General features: G+C 48.2%; 1 protein-coding gene across 3 annotated transcripts in view; it reads left to right on the top strand.

Moving 5' to 3' along the window:
• Positions 1-22,048, top strand: part of enah (ENAH actin regulator) — a 482,877-nt gene that overhangs the window by 47,658 nt on the left and 413,171 nt on the right. For all 3 annotated transcript variants that reach the window (XM_038798926.1, XM_038798924.1, XM_038798927.1), the window contains one exon: positions 16,771-16,825. In XM_038798926.1, the coding sequence (XP_038654854.1) occupies positions 16,788-16,825 (38 nt within the window). In that variant the 5' untranslated portion in view covers positions 16,771-16,787. The remainder of the gene's footprint in view (positions 1-16,770; positions 16,826-22,048) is intronic.

The raw sequence follows: 22,048 nt of genomic DNA, 5'->3' as shown, positions 1-22,048 counted from the left end.
GAACAGAGAGCGAGTGCAGCTGAACACACGGCTACAGGGCTGGTGCAGGAGGGATGGCTTCAAATATGTGGATCATTGGGATACCTTCTGGGGAAGGTGGGACCTGTAGATTTGGATTTTGTTTATTGTGACGTGTACCGAGGTACAGTGAAAAGTATTTTTCTGTGAGCAGCTCAACAGATCATTAAGTACATGAAAAGCAAAGAAAATAATAGAAAATACATAATAGGGCAACACAAGGTACACAATGAAACTAGATAACACCGACATCGGGTGAAGCATACAGGGGTGTAGTGTTAATGAGGTCAGTTCACAAGAGGGTCGTTTAGGAGTCTGGTAACAGCGGGGAAGAAGCTGTTTTTGAGTCTGTTCGTGCGTGTTCTCAGACTTTTGTATCTTCTGCGCGATGGAAGAAGTTGGAAGAATGAGTAAGCCGGGTGGGAGGGGTCTTTGATTATGTTGTCCGCTTTCCCCAGGCAGTGGGAAGTGTAGATGGAGTCAATGGATGGGAGGAAGGTTCGTGTGATGGACTGGGCTGTGTTCACGACTCTCTGAAGTTCCTTGCGGTCTTGATCCGAGCAGTTGCCATGCCAGGCTGTGATGCAGCCAGATAGGATGCTTTCTGTGGTGCATCTGTAAAAGTTCGTAATAGTTAATGTGGACATGCAGAATTTCCTTAGTTTCCTGAGGAAGTATAGATGCTGTTGTGCTTTTTTGGTGGTAACGTCGACGTGGGTGGACCAGGACAGATTTTTGGAGATGTGTACCCCTAGGAATTTGAAACTGCTAACCATCTCCACCTCGGCCCTGTTGATGCTGACAGGGGTGTGTACAGTACTTTGCTTCCTGAAGTCGATGACCAGCTCTTTAATTTTGCTGGCATTGAGGGAGAGATTGTTGTCGCTGCACCACTCCACTAGGTTCTCAATCTCCCTCCTGTATTCTGACTCTTTGTTATTTGAGATCCGGCCCACTAATAATAGTCGCTTATTATCACAAGTAGGCTCCAATGAAGTTACTGTGAAAAGCCCCTAGTCGCCGCATTCCGGCACTTGTTCGGGGGGGGGGCCGGTACGGGAATTGAACCTGCACTGCTAGCCTTGTTCTGCATTACAATCCACCTGTTTAGCTCACTGTGCTAAACCAGCACCTTGTCGTATCATCAGCAAACTTGTAGATGGAGTTGGAACAAATTTTGCCATGCAGTCATGTGTGCACAGGGAGTAGAGTAGGGGGCTAAGCACATACTCTTGCGGGGCCCCGGTATTGAGTACTATTGTGGAGGAGGTGAAGGACCTAAACTGGAGGGGCACCAATATACTGGCTGGGAGGTTTGCTAGAGCTTTTCGGGAGGGTTTAAACTAGTTTGGCGGGGGCCACCTGTTTATTTACCAGCACCCCACCCCCACTCCCAGACTCACGTCTTCATGTCTAATCCTGAATGGAAGACTTGCCCTATCCACCCTTTTCTTAGTCTTGTCTGATCCCCGATCTTCAATTGCATTTGTTTTTTAAAAAAAAGGGTATGTTCCCCATCACACTCCAGGTGCACAAAAACACTTAAGCGACCCATTCAGCCCCCTCACGTTCTAGAATGATAGAATTTACAGAACAGATGGAAGCCGTTCAGCTCATTGAGTCTGCACCGGCCCTTGGAAAGAGCACCCTACTTCAGCCCACACCTCCACCCTATCCCCGTAACCCAATAACCCCACCTAACTTTTTTGGACACTAAGGGCAATTTATCATGGCCAATCCACCTAACTTGCACATCTTTGGACTGTGGGAGGAAACCAGAGCACCCGGAGGAAACCCACGCAGACATGCGGAGAACGTGCAGACTCCGCACAGACAGTGACTCTAGCTGGGAATCGAACCTGAGACTGTGCTAACCACTAGGTTACCGTGCTGCCCAATCTGGTCGTCTTCCCCCCTCCCCTGCCGATCAACCATACTCCTTCTTAGGCCGGCCCGTGGCTCGCGCCCCTCCAGCCCACCCGCAGATATCCCAAGTAATCTCTTCTCTTAACTGAACTCTTGCAGTCGAGGTCTCATTTTTGCAAACCTACGTTGCACTCCCTCCAAAGCAAAAATATCTGTCCTAAAATGTGGTGCCCAGACTGCTCACAGTACTTCAAGCCGGGTTTAAGCAGGGCTTTGTAAAGATGCAGCATAACCCCCTTGTCTTTATACTCCAATCCTCTAGATATAAAAGCTAGCATTCTATTAGTCTTTTTGATTATTTTCTGCACTTGTTCGTGGCATTTTAACCGTCTATACACCTAAACCCCCAAGTCTCTTTGGACATCTATTGTACTTGACCTCTTTCCATTTAGAAAGTACTCTGCTCTATCCTTTTTTTGGTTCAAAATGGATAACCTCATTCTTGATTACATTGAATTCCATCTGTCACAATTATGCTTTTGTCGCGGCCAGGATTTTTTCAAACTGGGGTTCACAACCTGGGGGTGGCTGTCGGGTGGGTCATGGCGTTCTGATTGCGGGAGAAGCACCCAGCAGCTGTGACCGGCCTTTGGGTTGGGAGTGCCGGCTGGTTGGCAGCAGCCTTTGGGTTGGGAGTGCCGGCCAGCGGCGGCCTTTGGGTTGGGAGCGCTGGTGGCTTTTGCATTGGAGTGCCGGCAGCCGGTGACCAACCTATCTGCATCAACCACCTCGCTTGGCAGTGCACTCCAGGCCACCACCTGGTGTGTAAAATAACTTCCTCCGCACATCTCCACTCAACCTATCACCCCTCACCTTGAACTTGTGCCCCCTTGTTATTGTCATTTCCGCCCTGGGCAAAACGGTTCACCCTATCTATACCTCTACAAATCCTTAGTCAAGCCCCATTTGGAGTACTGTGTTCAGTCCGGGCACCTTATTTAAGGAAGGATGTTAAAATCCTGGAGAGAGTGCAGAGGAGAACGATACCAGGAATGAGGAATTTTAGATACAAGGAAAGATTGGAGAAATTGAGCTTGTTCTCCTTGGAGCAGAGAAGATTAAGAAGCGACCTTATTAGGGCAGCACGGTGGCGCAGTGGGTTAGCCCAGCTGCCTCACGGCGCCGAGGACCCGGGTTCAATCCCGGCCCTGGGTCACTGTCCGTGTGGAGTTTGCACATTCTTCCTGTGTTTGCGTGGGTTTCGCCCCCACAACCGAAAAGATGTGCAGGCTAGGTGGATTGGCCACGGTAAATTGGCCCTTAATTGGAAAAAATGAATTGGGTACCATAAATTAATTTTAAAAAGAGGCGACCTTATTGAGGTACTCAGAATTCTGAACAATTTTGACAGGGTAAAGGATATTCTGTTTCCACTGGTTTGTATGTCAGTGACTAGGGGGTCACAATTTCAAGATGGCAGGGATGATCAAGGAGTGAGATGAGGAGAAACTTCTTTACTCAGTTGTTGGGGTTTGGAATGCGCTGCCTAGGAGACTGGTGGAGGTGGATTCTATAGGAAGCTTCAAAAGAGAGCTGGATATATATTTGAAAGTGATGAATTTAGAGGGCTACAGAGATGGGGCTGGGGAATAGGACTCGCTAGGTTGCTCTTTTTGGGAGCAGATCCAGACATGGTGGGCTGAATGGTCTCCTGTGCTGCAAATAAGAAACAAACAAAAATTGTTCACCGTATTCCAGCAGTGGTCTAACTCGTGCCTTGTATAATTTTCACAGGACTTTCCTCTTATTGCATTCCCTTTTGAAATAAAGGCCAACATTCCATTTGTTTTCCTAATTATCTGCTGAACTTGCATGCTAACCTTTCTGTGATTTATACATGAGGACCCTCAAATCCCTCGGTGCTGCAGTTCTCTGTTGTCTTTCTCCATTTAAATAAGTTACAGCTCCATTATTCCTCCTACCAAAGTGCATAATTTCACATTTTCCTGCAGTATATTCCACCTGCCAAGTTTTTACCAATTTACCTAACATGTCTCTATTCCTCTGTCGACTCTTTGCATCATCCTCACCATTTGCCTTCCCACCTATTTCTGTGTCATCTGCAAACTTGGCAATAGTCTTTCCACTTGCCTCATCCAAGTCATTAATATATATTGTGAATAATTGTGGCCCCACCATGTATCCCTGTGGTACTCCACTTGTTACCATTCTGGTTGCCATTCTGAACTAGTTCTTCTTGTCCCAACTCTGTCTCCTATCAATTAGTGAATCCTCTATCCATGCTAACATACTATCCCCAACACCATGGGCTTTTATCTTACTAAGTAGCCTTTTGTGGATCAGCACGAAGGCGCAGTGGTTAGCATTGCTGTCTCATGGTGGCGAGGTCCCGGGTTCGATCCCAGCCCCAGGCCACTGTCTGTGTGGAGTTTGCATATTCTCCCCCTGTCTGGCGGGTACTCTGAATTTAAAGTAGTTTTTTGTGCTGTATCTTGAACACTTCATCTATCCTCTTTCATCTAGCTTGCTCGTTACCACCTCAAAGAGTTCTAATAAATTTATCAGGCATAATTTCCCTGTCGTGAAGCCATGCTGACTCTGCTTAATTATGTTTTGCATTCCTTTTTTAAAAATGTTTCCAATTTAAGGTGTAATTTTTTATTATTTTTTAAAATATAAATTTAGAGTACCCAATTATTTTTTTTTCCAATTAAGGGGTAATTTAGTGCAGCCAGTCCACCTATCCTGTACATCTTTGGATTGTGGGGGTGAGACCCACACAGAGGGCCCCCTGAATGCGTGTCTTCTGCATTTTTGTCTCTTTCTGTCTCTTGTATAATGTAGTGAGTCTTCTTTGATTGTCCAATGAATGCTTATACACATTTTAAGGATCTTCTGCAGCCAAACTACAAGCAATATTGTCAATGTTGAGGGAAATATTTTTTTTCAATAAATTGAGAGAATAATTTTTTTTCCCAATTAAGGGGCAATTTAATGTGGCCAATCGATTTAACCTGCACATCTTTGGTTTGTGGGGGTAAAATACATGGGAGAGAATATGCAAACTTCACGCGGACAGTGACCCAGGGCCGGGATTTGAACCCGGGTCCTCAGCGCCACAGTCCCAGTGCTAACCACTGTGTCACATGCCGTCCCTTAGGGAAATATTTGGTTCATAGAATAGAATCCCCACAGTATAGAAGGAGGCCGTTCGGCCCATCGAGTCTGCACCAGCCCTTGCTCCGATAGAGCACCCTAACTGGGCTCAATCCCCTGCCCCTATCCCCGTAACCCCACCTGACCTTTGGGCAAATTTTTTAAGGATGGTCAATTCACCTAACCTGCACATCTTTGAACTGTGGGAGGAAACCGGAGCACCCGGAGGAAACCCATGCTGATACAGGAAGAACGTACAACTCCACACTGTGAAAAACCCCTAGTCGCCACATTCCGGCGCCTGTTCAGGGAGGCTGGTACGGGAATTGAACCGTGCTGCTGGCCTGCCTTGGTCTGCTTTAAAAGCCAGCGATTTAGCCCTGTGCTAAACCAGCCCCTTAAATACAAACATCAAAGAAAATGATTCAGGAATCCACCATCCACCCATACGTAGTCTCCAACAATATACAGTTCAAACCCCCTCCCAATGTTCGATGTCATCCAATTCTTGAAAATATTTGTTCATTTTTAATCAACAACACTCTTCAACTCCTCCAGTTTTACATTCTCTCTTTTTCTTCATATGGTTACTTGCAGTGACAAGTAAAGTTTGAGGGTTCAATCTTCACAGAATTAGTTGACTTTATATGCACCATTCTTTGTTTTACAGCTTAAACTTCTTCACCTGAGTCTTTGTAGTCGCAGCTTTTATCTCCGTTCGGTAATATGGACTTACACAATTTGTGCTTTCCAGATTTCAACTATTTTTTACTTTTAGAATCCAAGGATAACACATTGTTGGTTCCATGAACTTTGTTTTATGTTAACATATGTGGTTTCAGACTCAGTGTATGGTTCCTATCCACCTTCCTCCTCATTTTCAAAAGCAATTGATTGCTGATTATTTAATCTCCTTTCCTACCTTGAAGAGGCACTGTGGGCCTTTAATGGGATGTGTGTTAATCAGCTGTTTGCTTGGTGTCATTTCACAGTCACTGCTGCCCTCATCCTGAATAGCTGATGCCATGCTAATTTGTATATTTTCCTTCAAGACAGACATGCTCTGGAAAATATTTGTATAATAATAATAACCGCTTATTGTCACAAGTAGGCTTCAAGGAAGTTACTGTGAAAAGCCCCTAGTTGCCACATTCTGGCGCCTGTTCAGGGAGCAGTAGGTTTACTGCAAGAGGCTGTAACAAGAGACTTTTGGGAAAGTCAAACTCACTTTCTTCTGTTGTCCTCTTTCCTAGCTTTGGAAGAATTACAGGTCTATTCGATAGTAATTGCTTATGATTTCTTCATAATCAGAACCCAAATTGATTCAGAACTTGCATCTAAATTTTCATCACAGTTATTATTAGATTCTGACTCTTTCTTAGGATCACCTTCAGTCTTGGAATTCTCAGGATCTGATTCTCTACAGGATTTTATCTGTGACAAACTTCTGTGTGGAATCATTCTCGTAGAGATAATTTCATCAGTATTAGCAGAATCAGATTCATTACAATTGTTATTGAATGAAAATGAAATTGTTTATTGTCACAAGTAGGCTTCAAATGAAGTTACTGTGAAAAGCCCCTAGTCGCCACATTCCGGCGCCTGTTCGGGGAGGCTGGTACGGGTATTTGATGTGTGATTAATGTCTTTCAGCATTTTTTTTGAGTCATTTAGTGCCCAATGCATTTTCCTAATTCCCAACTGTTTTGCCATTGGTATCTCATGTGCTATCCACAGAACTTCCCTCGGACTCTCTCTAATCATGGGTGAAGCTACAGCCTTCATTTCTGCCAAATCATCCCCAAATGTTTAGATTTAGATTTATTGTCATGTGTACCACGGTACTGTGAAAAATATTGTTCTGCGTACAATCCAGGCAGATCGTTCCATGCATGAAAAACATAGGACATACGATAAATACACAATGTAAATACATTGACATCGGGTGAGCATACGGAGTGTAGTACCACTCAGTGGAGAAAATGCGTGGTGAGATCAGTTCGGTCCACAAGAGGGTCATTCAGGAGTCTGGTAACAGCGGGGAAGAAGCTGTTTTTGGATCTGTTAGTGCGTGTTCTCAGACTTTTGTGTCTTCTGCCCGATGGAAGAGGTTGGAAGAGAGAATAACCTGGGTGGGAGGGGTCTTTGATTATGCTGCCCGCTTTCCCAAGGCAGACAAAGTCAACAGATGGGAGGTGGGTTCGCGTAATGGACTGGGTTATGTTCATGACTCTCTAGTTTCTTATGGTCTACTCGGTACACGGGTAACTCCTTAACCACTCCAACTACGGACATGACACTAAATTACACTCCAATTGTACTTTACACAATGAAAAAAAAAATGAAACACAATGGAGCCAGGATGTCATCTCCACCTATCCTCATCACTAATACCTTAGCTTTTATTGAACACTCTGGAGGGAAAAATCAAATCCTTCTCCAGTAAAAGAGTTTGCATAGCACCTGTGCACCTTAAAATAGTCATAGATGGGCGGCATGGTGGCGCAGTGGTTAGCACTGCTGTCTAAGGTGTTGAGGACCTGGGTTCTATCCCGGCCCCAGGTCACTGTCCATGTGGAGTTTGAATATTCTCCCCGGGTCTGCGTGGGTCTCACCCCCACAACCCAAAGATGTATAGGGTAGGTGAATTGGCCATGGTAAATTGCCCCTTAATTGGAAAATTAAAGAAAAAAATAGTCATGGATTTGGCTACCTGAGTTGAGGAAAATGGGGTAATCTTACCCTTAGACAAAAACCCTGCATATCTCTCATCTACCTCATCATACCTGATCCCACAGCACTGTTTACCTCAGGTCTCCTCAGTCCAGTTAAAGTTACAGTCCGCCCTGTAGTATTCTTCACTCTTGTTCCCTTTTCCAAATCCTCGTTATGAACTCCAACAAGTACCATGGGCCTTCCTTGCAACTTCCAACAGGCTGATCGAACATGTCCTACCTTATTACAATGGTAACACCTAGGCTTTTGAGTCTCACCTACACCCCCAGTACTTCCTGGTCTGAGAAGGAGATCTCGGAGCATTTCCAGTTATTCATTCTTTACTATGGCTGCCGGCTTTCCTTTCACTTTGCCATCTCCTATCCTTTTCAAAATTGCTTGTCTATAAATGCCTCAACTTGGTCTGCGAGGTTGGGGTTGATACAACTGAAGGTGGTGTATAGGGCGCACCTCACAAAGACGAGAATGAGCCGACCCTTTGAGGATGTCTGTGAATGTTGTGGGGTGGGAGCGCCCCCCCCCCCCCCCCCCGCAAACCACGTTCATATGATTTGGTCATGTCCAAAGCTTGGGGGGGGGGGGGGGGGGGGGGGGGCATTTGAGGGAGGTGTTCAGGGTAATTTCGAAGGCGGTACATGTGAGGCTTGAGCGGGTTCTCTGGAGGCCATATTTGGGGTATCAAATCGGCAGGGGTTGGAAGCGGGTGCGGTGGCAGATGTTTTAGCCTTTGCCTTGTTGATCGGCCAAAGGCGGATCCTGTTGGGTTGGAGGTCAGTTTCTCCACCCTGTGCCTTGGCGTAGGCGGGGGGATCTGTTGGAGTTTTTAACACTAGAGAAGGTGAAGTTGAGTTGAGGGGAAGGATGGAAGGGTTCTACAATTCATGGGCTTTGTTCATTATGCACTTTCAAGAATTGGATGATATCGAACACGGGGGGGTGGGGAGGGGGGGGAGGAGTCGGGGGTGGGGGATCAGGGGGGTTGGCGGGGGTTCGGGGTGGTGGGGGGGGTGGTTGGGGGAAAGTGGGGGTGTTGGGACTGTGCATGTTGTTGGTGACTATGTACGGGTGGATGGTGGATTCCTGAATTATTTTCTTTGATGTTTGTATTTAAATGTTGGGGGCTGGTGGGAGGGAGGAATTGTTGGCCAGAGGATTGACATTGTATTTGTTACCGTTGATTGTTTGTTGGTGGGTGTAAATTTGGATGAAAGTGTGAAAAAGGAGGAAAATAAAAATATTTTAAAAAATAATTTGTCTAGCAGTCGTCACCTGTTGGTCTTCAACATGGTTCGTATCGTAGAAGGTACGGAATTCTTCAATTCTTCCAAGAGAATAACCTCTCTGAGCCTAATAGGTAGTCATAACTCCCATCTATCAAAATTGTTTTGCTTAACCCTTTCAAATTCGGCACACATCTGTCCCGGCTGTCTCCTTAAATTCTCAAACTTCTGCTTTGGGAACCAATTCAAGTGCGTCCAGAATAGACTTTATTCCCTCGTCATAATTCTTAGACACCCGCTGTGACAGGGAAGCATAAATTTCCTATGCCCGCCCCGTCAATTTACTTTGCATGGATAATGTTCACTTTTCTTTTCACCACTCCAGTTGGGTTGCTATTTACTCGAAAGCCCTAAAAAAAACGGTTTCTACCTCCTTCACTTTGAATTTTTGGAGGGCATTCTAAATTTAAACATATTGCCACTGTGCTCCGTTCACCGATTTGGCTCCCCTCCAGCTCCTGGAAGCTCCCTTTTAATATCCAGAGCCTTAAGATGGAACTCTCTGTTTTTTCCTCTCTCTCTAATTCCAACCTCATTGCAATTTCCATTTGAAAAGCTTTTTAGTTTTGCTGCATCTGCATTTCTTTTCCTTTTTGCTGCATCTCTAATTGTTTCATTTGTAACAAGATTTTAGCTAATTCTACTGATGGTTTCCATTACCCAGGCTGTGTTTCAGTATTTATTTTACATTTAAATGCTGAGCAATCGCTTCAGTTATCTCCACCTTCATAGCTTTAGCTGGTACCTCCTATTTTTAATTCACCAGCCAATTCGACTAGCTTTTCGATGCCCTTTTAAATAGAACACAGACAAGTTGTCCACCTGGAGAAAATCCTTAGCACCTTCCAGAGCCATCCTGTTATATCGATCCTGTTATACTACTATAAACCTTTTAAAAAAAAATCTTTTTATTCACATTTTCAAAATTATATACATTGCCGTTTGTTTTCATTTATTGTACAGTACCCAAAGGCTTCTTCTTAGATTTCTCTATTTGCAGTCTGTTGCCGTCTGGCTCAGCGTTCAATCCTCCCTACCACCCCTCCACAATCCCCCTACTCCAGCTCCCCTCTCCCTGCCCTGACTCTCCCTCCCACCCTTCCCCCCCATTCTTCACTGCTGCCCCCCTATTCTTTCATTCTTGCTGGGTTTTGCTACCTCACTTTGCCCCCTCCCCCCCGGTCCTCTCTCACTTTCCTCTTTCTGTCTTGTCCTGGCTATTTCTCCTTGGCTACTGGCTATTTATTTATTTATGTGTTGGCCACAAACAGGTCTCGGAACAGTCGGGTGAATGGCTCCCATGTTTTGTGGAAGCTTTCTTCCTACCCAAGGATGGTGAAATTGATTTTCTCCATTTGTAGAAATTCCGATAGGTCAGACAGCCAGTCCGTAGCTTTAGGCGGTACTGCGGTTCGGCAACCGAGCAAGATTCTATGGCGGGTGATCAAGGAGGCAAAGGCAAGAGCACCGCCCTCCTCCCCATGAAGAGATCTGGCTCGCCTGATACCACTTTCGGGCATGGCTCCACCCTCATCCCCACCACTTTGGACATTGCCTCGAAGAAGGCTTTTCAGAACCCAGCAAGTTTGGGGCAAGACCAGAACATGTGGGCGTGGTTGGCCGGGCCTCCTTGGCACCATTCACTTCTGTCCTCCACTTCTGGGAAGAACCTGCTAATTTGGGTTCTGGTCAAGTGGGCTCTATGTACCGCTTTTAGCTGCGTGAGGTTGAGCCTTGCGCATGTGGAGGTAGAGTTGACCCTGTGCTTTGCTCCAGAATCCCATCCCTACTTCGAACCCCAAATCTTCCTCCCATTTCCTCCTTGTGTCCAGTTCGGTGTCAGCCCTCTCTAGCAGTTATTCGTATATGTCACTACAGTTCTCTTTGCCTAGGATGTCTGCATCCAGTAGCTCTTCTAATAGTGTCTGTCGTGGTGGTAGCGGGTATGTCCTTGTCTCCTTCCGGAGGAAGTTTTTAAGCTGCAGGTACCCGAGTTTGTTGCCCTTAGCTAGTTGGAATCTCTGCGTCAGTTCTTCCAGTGTTGTGACCCTACCATCAGTGTATAGGTCCCTGACTGCCAATGTCTCCTTGTCCTGTCTCCACCTTTTGAAGGTGGTGTCAATGAGTGCTGGTGTGAACTTGTGGTTATTGCAGATGGGGGCATTGTCGGACATTTCGGGCAGTCCGAATTGCTGCCGTACTTGGTTCCACGTCTTGAAGGTGGCTATCACCACTGGGCTGCTGGAGTTGGGCGGGGTTGGGAGTGCCGCCTTGTCGAGGGCCCGGAGAGAGGTCCCCTTGCAGGAGGCCCCTGCGCGCACCCACTTGGCTTCTGGCTCTTTTGTCCATCCCATCACTCTTTCTGCTGTCGCTGCCCAGTGGTATAATTGTAGGTTTGGGAGGTCTAGCCCTCCCCTGGATTTTGTTTTCTGTAGGACCTTCTTTGTGATCCTAGCATTCTTCCTCCCCCCCCCTTCCCCCCATACAAACGCTATGATTAATTTGTACAGTGAGTTGAAAACGGCCTTGGGGATATAAATCGGGATGGATCTTAGGAAGAGGTATCTGGGAAGTATGTTCATTTTGATTGTCTGTGGAGTGATTTCCACCTCTGCAGGTCCTTTTTGACTTTCTCTGTCAGACTCGTCAGGTTCCATTTGTGGATCCCTGTCCAGTCATGAGGGATTTGGATCCCCAGGTAGCGGAATTGTGTTGGGCTTGTTTAAATGGCAGTCCCGCAAGTGCTGCCGCTGTCCCCCACCCTGCACAAATCTCTCTTTTTCTCATGTTGAGTTTGTAGCCCGAGAAGGCACCAAGCCCTGTCAGGAGTGTGATGATTCCTTCCACGCCGCTTTGTGGGTCCGAGATGCAGAGGAGCAGGTCATCCACGTAGGGTGAGACTCTATGCTCTCTGCCTCCTCTTTAGATCCCCCTCCAGTTCTTTGCTGTTCTGAGAGCAATTCCTAATGATTAGATCGCTAGGGCGAACAGCAGCGGCGACAGTGGGCATCCCTGCCTGGTTCCCCTGTGCAGCTGGAAGTACTGGGAGCTGGTGTTCTTTGTCCGTATGCTCGCCATGGGAGCATTGTACAGGAGTTTCACCCATGAGGTGAATCCTTATCCGAGCCCGAACCACTCCAGCACCTCTATAAGGTACTTCCACTCGACTCTGTCGAAGGCCTTTTCTGCGTCCAGGGAGACGATCACCTCAGGTGCTCTGTCCCCGGATGGGATCATGATCACGCTCAGCAGCCGCCTGATGTTTGATGTTAGCTGTCTACCTTTGACAAAGCCTGTTTGATCCTCTGCGACCACCTCTGGTATGCAGTCTTCTCGCCTTTTGGCTATCTTCTTCGCCAATATTTTGGCATCTATGTTTAGCAGCAAAATGGGTCTGTATGAACCGCATTCAGTTGGGTCTTTGTATTTTTCTTGGGTATTAGTGAGATTGAGGCTTGTGCTAGCGTAGGTGGCAGTGTGCCCCTTACCAGCGAGTCTGTGAACATCTCCCGCAGGTGTGGGGCCAGTGCTGTCGCACATGTTTTGTAGAGGTCCGCCGGGAATCCGTCTTGTCCCGGCATCTTTCCCCGCTTGCATGGAGCTTATACTCTCCATTATTTATCCCAGTTCTAGCGGTGTCCAAGGCCCTGTTTTCTGTCCTCCCCTACGACTGGCATGTCCAGTCGATCAAGGAACTGTTTCATCCCAGAATCCCCTGTTGGGGGCTCTAAGGTGTACAGTCCTCGGTAAAAGTCCTCGAAGGTCTTGTTAACCTTGTCTGGGTCTGTTTCTGTCGTGCCTCTGTTGGCCCTAATTTGCGCAATCTCTCTGGCTGCCTTATTTCTCAGCTGGTGGGCCAACAGGCGGCTAGCTTTGTCCCCGTGTTTGTATAGGGTCCCCTGTGCCTGTATAGGGTCCCCTGTGCCTGGAGGAGTTGGTGCACTGCTTTCTTCGTGGAGAGCAGGTCAAAGTTCATTTGTAGCTTTTTCCTCTCCATTAAGAGCTCTACGGTCATGCTGTGGAGTATTTACGGTCTACCTCCAGTATGGAGTCGACCAGCTACTGCCTAGCCGCTTTCTCCTCTCTATCCCTTCGTGCTTTAAAGGTGATAATTTCCCCTTTGATCTTTAGCGCCTCTCCCAGAACGTGGAGGGTGAGACCTCCCCGTTTATATCACTACAAACCTGGTGTAACCCAAACGTCGCCATCTACTGTTTGAAAGATCATGGTCCCAAGCCCCCAAATTATATTACAACACCCTGGGCAATGGCGCGGTCAATTCAAACCCCGCTCGTGGCGGCCCCCCCCCCCCCCCCGCCGCCGCCGCTTGGCCCCTGGAATCGCAACACAATTGAAAGAATCAGTCATTTTTAGAAAAATACCTGGGCTGACGGCTCCAACCCGCGCATGCGCGGTTGCCGTCTTCCCCTCCGCTGCCCCGCAAGACGTGGCGGCTTGATCTTGCGGGGCGGCGGAGAGGAAAGTGTTCGTCTCTTGGAGTCACCGGCCCGACGATCGGTGGGCACCGATCGCGGGCCAGTTCCCTCCTGAGCACGGCCGTGGTACTATCTCCCCTCTCCGCCCCCCACAAGCCACAAACTGAACTTTGGCGCCCATGTTCACGACGGCAGCGACCAGGTGTGGTCGCCGCCGTCGTGAACCGGTCGGGAACGTCAGGCCGCTCGGCCCATCCGGGCCGGAGTGTTGCCGTGAAAAACGGCGAGCGGCGATTCATCCGAGCGGGGGGTTCCAGGGGGGCGTGTCGTGAGTCGTCCGGCCCTCCCGCGATTCTCCCACCCGGCGTGGGGAGCGGAGAATTGCGCCCCTGAAGTCTTTGGCTCTTGACTGCCCAATGACTGCAGTCACCAGGTTTGTAAATTTAAACATAATTCCTTTTTATTCATAACAAGAAGTATAATGATGCAGCAATACAACTGGTTAGCACTGGGAATCATCCCACTCAGGCAGGATCCAATCACCACCATTACCGGGCAGAATCCAGCCATTTGGCCAATTCTCATTGGGTGCGTCAAAATCTGAGTTTTGCTGTCCAATGCTAGCTGAGCGTTCTCTTTTGTAACTTTTGAACTCCTCGTTTCGCCTGCTCGCCTTGTGGATATATGCCGATTAAGCATCCATGGATCAAAATGACAGCAGCAAAAATAAAGGAAGGGGAAATAAGCGAGTCATCCTTGCACTCCGCAGACCGGTTGCTTTTCAGAATCCCGTGTAATATAGTGGAATAAAGATTTTACCTTTTTGAGATATCCAGGAGAGGTTAACCAAGAACTATTTCAGCCAAATTCTGTTGACGGATTCTGAAACCTCACAGGATTCTTCCAGAAGTAAGATGGCAAGGATGGTTTCTCACTTTCTGACCTCTCCATTAACGACCGTGAATGTCTCTAGAATTTTGACGAGCGAACTAGAGAAATACCATCAAAGTCTGGCATGAGATCTTAAAGATTGATTGAGGAGGCCTTCGCCCCCATTTGTTTGGCCTTGGAGAGCACAAATAAGACAGTCAAAGTACATGACACTACAATTAAAGGCATTAATGGGGTATTAACAGATCACAATGATCTGATCTCCACTCTGGAAGCTGATCTTGGGTGGTCAAACTAATAGGTCATTAAAGTCCAAACTGAGTAACCTAGGGAATAAATCCAAAGGCAGAACAATCGCTCTGCTCTGTGTGTGTGTCTCTGTGTTTTCTCTCTCGCTCACTCTCTCTTGCCCCCCCCCCCACCACCCGCGCCCCCCCCACCACCCCCTGCGCGCGCCTCCCCCCCCAGGCGTGGACTTGCTTGCGCCTCAATCTCGGGCACATGCCTGGCCCCTCCAACACTTTCTGTCTTGGGCGCACACCCGGCCCCCCTCCTCTCTCTCTGTCCAGGCCCCCACTCTGTCCTGCTCGCGCCAACCCCCCCTGTCCTGCTCACGCCATGGCCCCCTCTGTCCTGCCCGCGCCATGGCCCCCTCTGTCCTGCCCGCGCCATGGCCCCCTCTGTCCTGCCCGCGCCATGCCCCCCTCTGTCCTGCCTGCGCCAGGCCCCTCCTTTCTATCCTGCCGGTGCCAGGGCCCCCTCTGTCCTGCCCGCGCCATGGCCCCCTCTGTCCTGCCCGCGCCATGCCCCCCTCTGTCCTGCCTGCGCCAGGCCCCTCCTCTCTATCCTGCCGGTGCCAGGGCCCCCTCTGTCCTGCCCGTGCCAGGCCCCCCTCTCTGTGCCAGGCCCCCCTCTCTGTCCTGCCCGCGCCAGGCCCCCCCTCTCTGTCCTGCCCGTGCCAGGCCCCCTCTCTGTGCCAGGCCCCCCTCTCTGTCCTGCCCGCGCCAGGGCCCCCCCCTCTCTGTCCTGCCGGTGCCAGGGCCCCCTCTGTCCTGCCCGTGCCAGGCCCCCCTCTCTGTGCCAGGCCCACCTCTCTGTCCTGCCCGCGCCAGGCCCCCCCTCTCTGTCCTGCCGGTGCCAGGGCTCCCTCTGTCCTGCCTGCGCCAGGCCCCCCCTCTCTGTCCAGCCGGTGCCAGGGCCCTCGCTGTCCAGCCGGTGCCAGGGCCCTCTTTGTCCTGTCGGTGCCAGGGCCCCCCTCTCTGACCTGCCCGCGCCAGGGCCCTCTCTGTCCAGCATGTGCCAGGGCCCTCTTTGTCCTGTCGGTGCCAGGGACCTCGCTGTCCAGCTGGTGCCAGGGCCCTCTCTGTCCTGCCCGTGCCAGGCCCCCCCTCTCTATCCTGCCCGTGCCAGACCCCCCCTCTGTCCTGCCTGCGCCAGGCCCCCCCCCTCTGTCCTGCCCGCGCCAGGCCCCCCCCTCTGTCCTGCCCGCGCCAGCCCCCCCCCCTCTGTCCTGCCCGCGCCAGGCCCCCCCCCCCCCTGTCCTGCCCGCGCCAGGCCCCCCCTCTCTGTCCTGCCCGTGCCAGGCCCCCCCTCTCTGTCCTGCCCGTGCCAGGCCCCCCCTCTCTGTCCTGCCCGTGCCAGGCCCCCCCTCTCTGTCCTGCCCGCGCCAGGGCCCTCCTTCCCCCTCTATCCCCCTCCCTGCACTCCCTCTCCCCCACCCCTCTCCCCTCTCTCTGTCCCCCTCTCTCTCTCCATCCCCATCTCTCTCATCCCCACCCCCTCTTTCTCTCTCCCCTTCCCCCTCTTTCTCTCTCCCCTTCCCCCTCTCTCCCTCCCCTTCCCCCTCTTTCTCCTTCCCCCTCTTTCTCCCCTCCCCCTCTTTCTCTCTCTCTCTCTCTCTCTCACCCCCTCCCCCCCTCTCTCTGTCTCTATTCCCTCTCTCTCCCCCCCTCTCTGTGTCTCCCCTTTCTCACTTCCTCATGCTCTCTCGCACCCGCCCACCCCTCACGCACTGGTCTCTTCTTCTCTTCCCCCTCCTCCACCCCACAATGCCCTGCATGTGCTTCCTTCTTGCTCTCCTGCCTGCTGCTCTCTCTATCTCTTTACCTTCCTCTTTACCTACTGAGCAGTTGGGGAGGTCTGGGTGATGTTTATACAGCAACATTGTTGTATTTTTTCCTTTCGCATGTAAGCGGCTGGTGCTAATATCTTAGCCAACTGTCTGTTAACTCGAATAATGGAGGGGATAACTGTTATCTGAAAAAATTATTGATGAAATTTTTCTTTTCTTTAACAATTGTATATTATACCATACAATGACACAGTATTCCAAGTTAATTTTGACTGAAAGTATTTTGCTCATAAAGATAACCTTTCGGGAGCCATGTTTTGGAGCTGGACCATGTGGAGAATTCAGTTGCTGTGAGTCTTAAACCTTTTGTTGATATGGTAACTGAAACTATATGTCTAAATTTGACAAAAATATTTGTAGAAATTGTAAATCCTGTGAGCGCAAATGTTGTGTTTTGAAGGAGTGTCTATTTTTAGCATGCTTCAGAGAGAAGTAGAAATTCTCATCTTTCATAGAATATGAATTGCTACTGCAGTCCTCACACAGTGCTTCCAATTTCATCAGTGCAAATAATAAATTTAATCTGCTGCAGCCTAATGTGTTCCGATATGGCCAATATCCTTTGTATTTCTGCACTGACATGTTGGATTCATTTGCACAAACAGAATTTTAGTATATATAGCAGGAAGACATGCAGATGTACATAATGCATCAAACTCGTTCTACTGCCTGAACAAGTGGACATGTAAACAGGAGGGATGCGTTTACTGCAGAAACAGCTGTGGGGAGTGTTGTTAGTAAAATTGCAGTTGATTGATTCTTGGCATTTATGTGTAAATGATATTGATGCATTTTGAGATCCGAAAGCTATGTCAATTTAAGGAATACCATTTAGGATGGTACCGTGCCTTGCAACGCATGTGTTATGGGGAGTGCATTAATTTATGCCTGTGATTTCCAAAGTGGTGCGTTGTTGATCTTAGCGAAGGTGTTTAGGTGAATTGCTTCCTCCTGAGGGAATAAAAATGTGGAAGATGCTTACGGTATATTAGAGACTTGTCATTTGGAGCTGTCTTGTGGTTGTGAACCGGACCTACGAATCATGAGCACTTATATGCTGCATGGAGTTGGGGGTGAGAGGAGGGAGGGGTGTGGGAAGTTGTGTGGTTCTTAATGCATCAAAGGAAAATAATTAATAGAATACATTGATTATTTTAAATCTGTTGTACAGATTTAACAGTGATGGAGTTCTGCAGCATGATGTATAAGATTGAGTTATTCGTTTGGATTTTTCTCACTCTGGATAGGTTAGTTGGAATTTTATGGACATCATTTTAAAATTATAAATTTAAAATCTGAATAATCTCAGTTTAAAAAAAATTAAATAATGTGATTGATCTTCTAGTTTTCACTTTTCAGTTCGTGAAAATCCATAGAATCACTACAGTGCAGAGGCCATTTGGTCCATCGAGTTTGCACCAATCCTCTGAAAGAGGCCCATTCCCCTGCCCTATCCCCGTAACCCCGAGCATTAATTGTGGCCAATCCATCTAACCCACAGTTTGGACTGTGGGTGAAAACCAGAGCACCCGAGGAGACATGGGGAGAATGTGAAAACTCTATACAAGCCACTCAAGGCCAGAATTGCACCCAGGTCCCTGGTGTTGTAATTGTATGCAAGTTAGAATTCAATTCCTTATTGCATGGACAGAATTATAAATCATTTTGTAAAATAAAATATAAGCTAAGCCTGAAGGTCTCTTTGTTCAAATCTTCTCTAATCTTTTTATTAAAATATAAACTTTGTGTTGTTTTTCTATACCAGAGGATTTCAAAAACTGGTAAGCTCGAGGAGATACTTGTTAGGAAGGAAGGTGTGTTGGACATTTTGAAAAACTTGAGGATAGACAAGTCCCCTGGGCCTGACGGGATATATCCAAGAATTCTATGGGAAGCAAGAGACGAAATTGCAGAGCCGTTGGCAATGTTCTTTTCGTCCTCACTGTCAACAGGGGTGGTACCAGGGGATTGGAGAGTGGCGAATGTTGTGCCCCTGTTCAAAAAAGGGAATAGGGATAACCCTGGAAATTACAGGCCAGTTAGTCTTACTTCGGTGGTAGGCAAAGTAATGGAAAGGGTACTGAGGGATAGGATTTCTGAGCATCTGGAAAGACACTGCTTGATTAGGGATAGTCAGCACAGATTTGTGAGGGGTAGGTCTTGCCTCACAAGTCTTACTGAATTCTTTGAGGAGGTGACCAAGCATGTGGATGAAGGTAAAGCAGTGGATGTAGTGTACATGGATTTTAGTAAGGCATTTGATAAGGTTCCCCATGGTAGGCTTATGCAGAAAGTAAAGAGGCATGGGATAGTGGGAAATTTGGCCAGTTGGATAACGAACTGGCTAACCGATAGAAGTCAGAAAGTGGTGGTGGATGGCAAGTATTCAGCCTGGAACCCAGTTACCAGTGGCGTACCGCAGGGATCAGTTCTGGGTCCTCTGCTGTTTGTGATTTTCATTAACGACTTGGATGAGGGAGTTGAAGGGTGGGTCAGTAAATTTGCAGATGATACGAAGATTGGTGGAGTTGTGGATAGTGAGGAGGGCTGTTGTCAGCTGCAAAGAGACAAAGATAGGATGCAGAGCTGGGCTGAGAAGTGGCAGATGGAGTTTAACCCTGAAAAGTGTGAGATTGTCCATTTTGGAAGGACAAATATGAATGCGGAATACAGGGTTAACGGTAGGGTTCTTGGCAATGTAGAGGAGCAGAGAGATCTTGGGGTCTATGTTCATAGATCTCTGAAAGTTGCCACTCAGGTAGATAGAGCTGTGAAGAAGGCCTATGGCGTGCTAGCGTTCATTAGCAGAGGGATTGAATTTAAGAACCGTGAGGTGATGATGCAGTTGTACAAAACCTTGGTCAGGCCACATTTGGAGTACTGTGTGCAGTTCTGGTCACCTCATTTTAGAAAGGATGTGGAAGCTTTGGAAAAGGTGCAAAGGAGATTTACCAGGATGTTGCTTGGAATGGAGAGTAGGTCTTATGAGGAAAGGTTGAGGGTGCTGGGCCTTTTCTCATTAGAACGGAGAAGGATGAGGGGAGACTTGATAGAAGTTTATAAGATGATCAGGGGAATAGATAGAGTAGACAGTCAGAGACTTTTTCCCCGGGTGGAACACACCATTACAAGGGGATATAAATTTAAGGTGAATGGTGGAAGATATCGGGGGGATGTCAGAGGTAGGTTCTTTACCCAGAGAGTACTGGGGACATGGAAAGCACTGCCTGTGGAAGTAGTTGAGTCGGAAACATTAGGGACCTTCAAGCGGCTATTGGATAGGTACATGGATTACGGTAGAATGATGGAGTGTAGATTAATTTGTTCTTAAGTGCAGCACTATAGCATTGTGGATAGCACAATTGCTTCACAGCTCCAGGGTCCCAGGTTCGATTCCGGCTTGGGTCACTGTCTGTGCGGAGTCTGCACATCCTCCCCGTGTATGCGTGAGTTTCCTCCGGGTGCTCTGGTTTCCTCCCACAGTCCAAAGATGTGCAGGTTAGGTGGATTGGCCATGATAAATTGCCCTTAGTGTCCAAAATTGCCCTTAGTGTTGGGTGGGGTTACTGGGTTATGGGGATAGGGTGGAGGTGTTGACCTTGGGTAGGGTGCTCTTTCCAAGAGCCGGTGCAGACTCGATGGGCCGAATGGCCTCCTGCACTGTAAATTCTATGATAATCTATGATTAATCTAGGACAAAGGTTCAGCACAACATCGTGGGCCGAAGGGCCTGTTTTGTGCTGTATTTTTTCTATGTTCTACTGTCTGGAATGCCTATTTCATAACAGATGAGAAATTTTGACTGATCTGAATGGGCAAAGTTTGGTAATGATCTTGCGACATTAAACCTATAATAATATGCAGTTTTTGCCTGGCCGGATAGTTTTGATTGGTCTGTTTAAGAGGTGGATCTATTGTTTAGCACCTTCCCTGTTGTTCCAGATAGTTTTGTCAATTGAATCAAAAATTGCTATGCTCAGTACACTTGGAACCTTCAAGTTAGAATAAGCATTGATGTGTTTGTTGGTGGACAGTGCCGAGGTTAGTTATCGCTGCAGTTTATGATTGGGTGGTGGATAGTGGAAATCTGCACCGATTTTGTAAATTTTCCAATCTAAGACTGCAAAGAACTGCCACTAATCAAAGTTACAAATAGCATCCTTTGTGATTCAGACCATGGTACGTTTTCTCTTGTTGAGGGTGACCACACAATTCTCCTTCAATGCCTACCCTTTGTTGTCAAGGACAGTAGGATTACCTTCACTTGGCTAGAATATCTCCAGCAGGGACTTCTCTTTCCTTTCCTGCAGAATTATCTAGAATTTCTCTTGGCTCCCTCCCTTTTCCTTGGTGATGACATCCAAAGAAATGAACCCTGATCTGATGGATCTATTGTTTAGACCAGTGTTCTTCAAATGTTTTTTCCGGGGACCCATTTTTACCAACCGGCCGACCTTCGCGACCCACGCCGGCCGGTTCGCGGCCGCTTGCAGTCGGCGTTATGAAAAGCCGGCTGCTGCGCGGGGGTTTGCGCGATTGGGAGCGTTGTGGACAACGGCTCCGCGACACTCCCGACACCCGCCAGCGACCCACCCGCGGGTCGCGCCCCCAACTTTGAAGAACACTGGTTTAGACCATATATTTTAATTAAAAAGATTGTCAATTAATTTTTTCCAATTAAGGGGCAATTTAGCGTGGCCAATCCACCTAGCCTGCAAATCTTTGGGTTGTGAGGGAGAAACCCACACAAACACGGGGAGATTATCATAGAATTTACAGTGCAGAAGGAGGCCATTTGGCCCATCGTGTCTGCACTGGCTCTTGGAAAGAGCACCCTACCTGAGATCAACACCTCCACCCTATCCCCATAATGCAGTAACCCCACCCAACACTAAGGGCAATTTTGGACACTAAGGGCAATTTATCATGGCCAATCCACCTAACCTGCACATCTTTGGACTGTGGGAGGTAACCGGAGCACCCGGAGGAAACCCACGCGCACACGGGGAGGATGTGAAGACTCCGCACAGACAGTGACCCAAGCTGGAATCGAACCTGGGACCCTGGAGCTATGAAGCAATTGTGCTATCCACAATGCTACCGTGCTGTCCCCATGGTTAGACCACGGGGAGAATGTGCAAACTCCACACCGACAGTGACCCAGAGCCGGGATCAAACTGGGACCTCGGCGCCGTGAGGCAACAGGGTTAACCCACTGCGCCACCGTGCTGCCCCCTTTCTTCCTCTTTTAATGTTGCCAGCATCCATCCTTGCTTTGATTCATCTGAAACAGACCTTTGCCTTTCTCACCTTCAGATGCTCCCGACTTCAATTCATCTATACCTCTGATACTGTTATCCTACTTAGCTCGCCCACCATCACTCTTGTGCCCACTGACCTACATTGTTAACAATCCCTAAAGCCTCCTTGTTCGAAATCTTGTTAATATTTAAATCTCTTAAATTTCTTAATGACTTGGACGAATGAAGTGAATGTACTATTGCCAGGTTTAC

The sequence above is a fragment of the Scyliorhinus canicula genome, chromosome 6 (genome assembly GCF_902713615.1).
Source record: "Scyliorhinus canicula chromosome 6, sScyCan1.1, whole genome shotgun sequence".
In the NCBI taxonomy this organism is placed as follows: Eukaryota; Metazoa; Chordata; class Chondrichthyes; order Carcharhiniformes; family Scyliorhinidae; genus Scyliorhinus; species Scyliorhinus canicula.
Note: the sequence above shows the minus strand (reverse complement) of the source record. Positions and strands in the feature narration are given on the sequence as shown.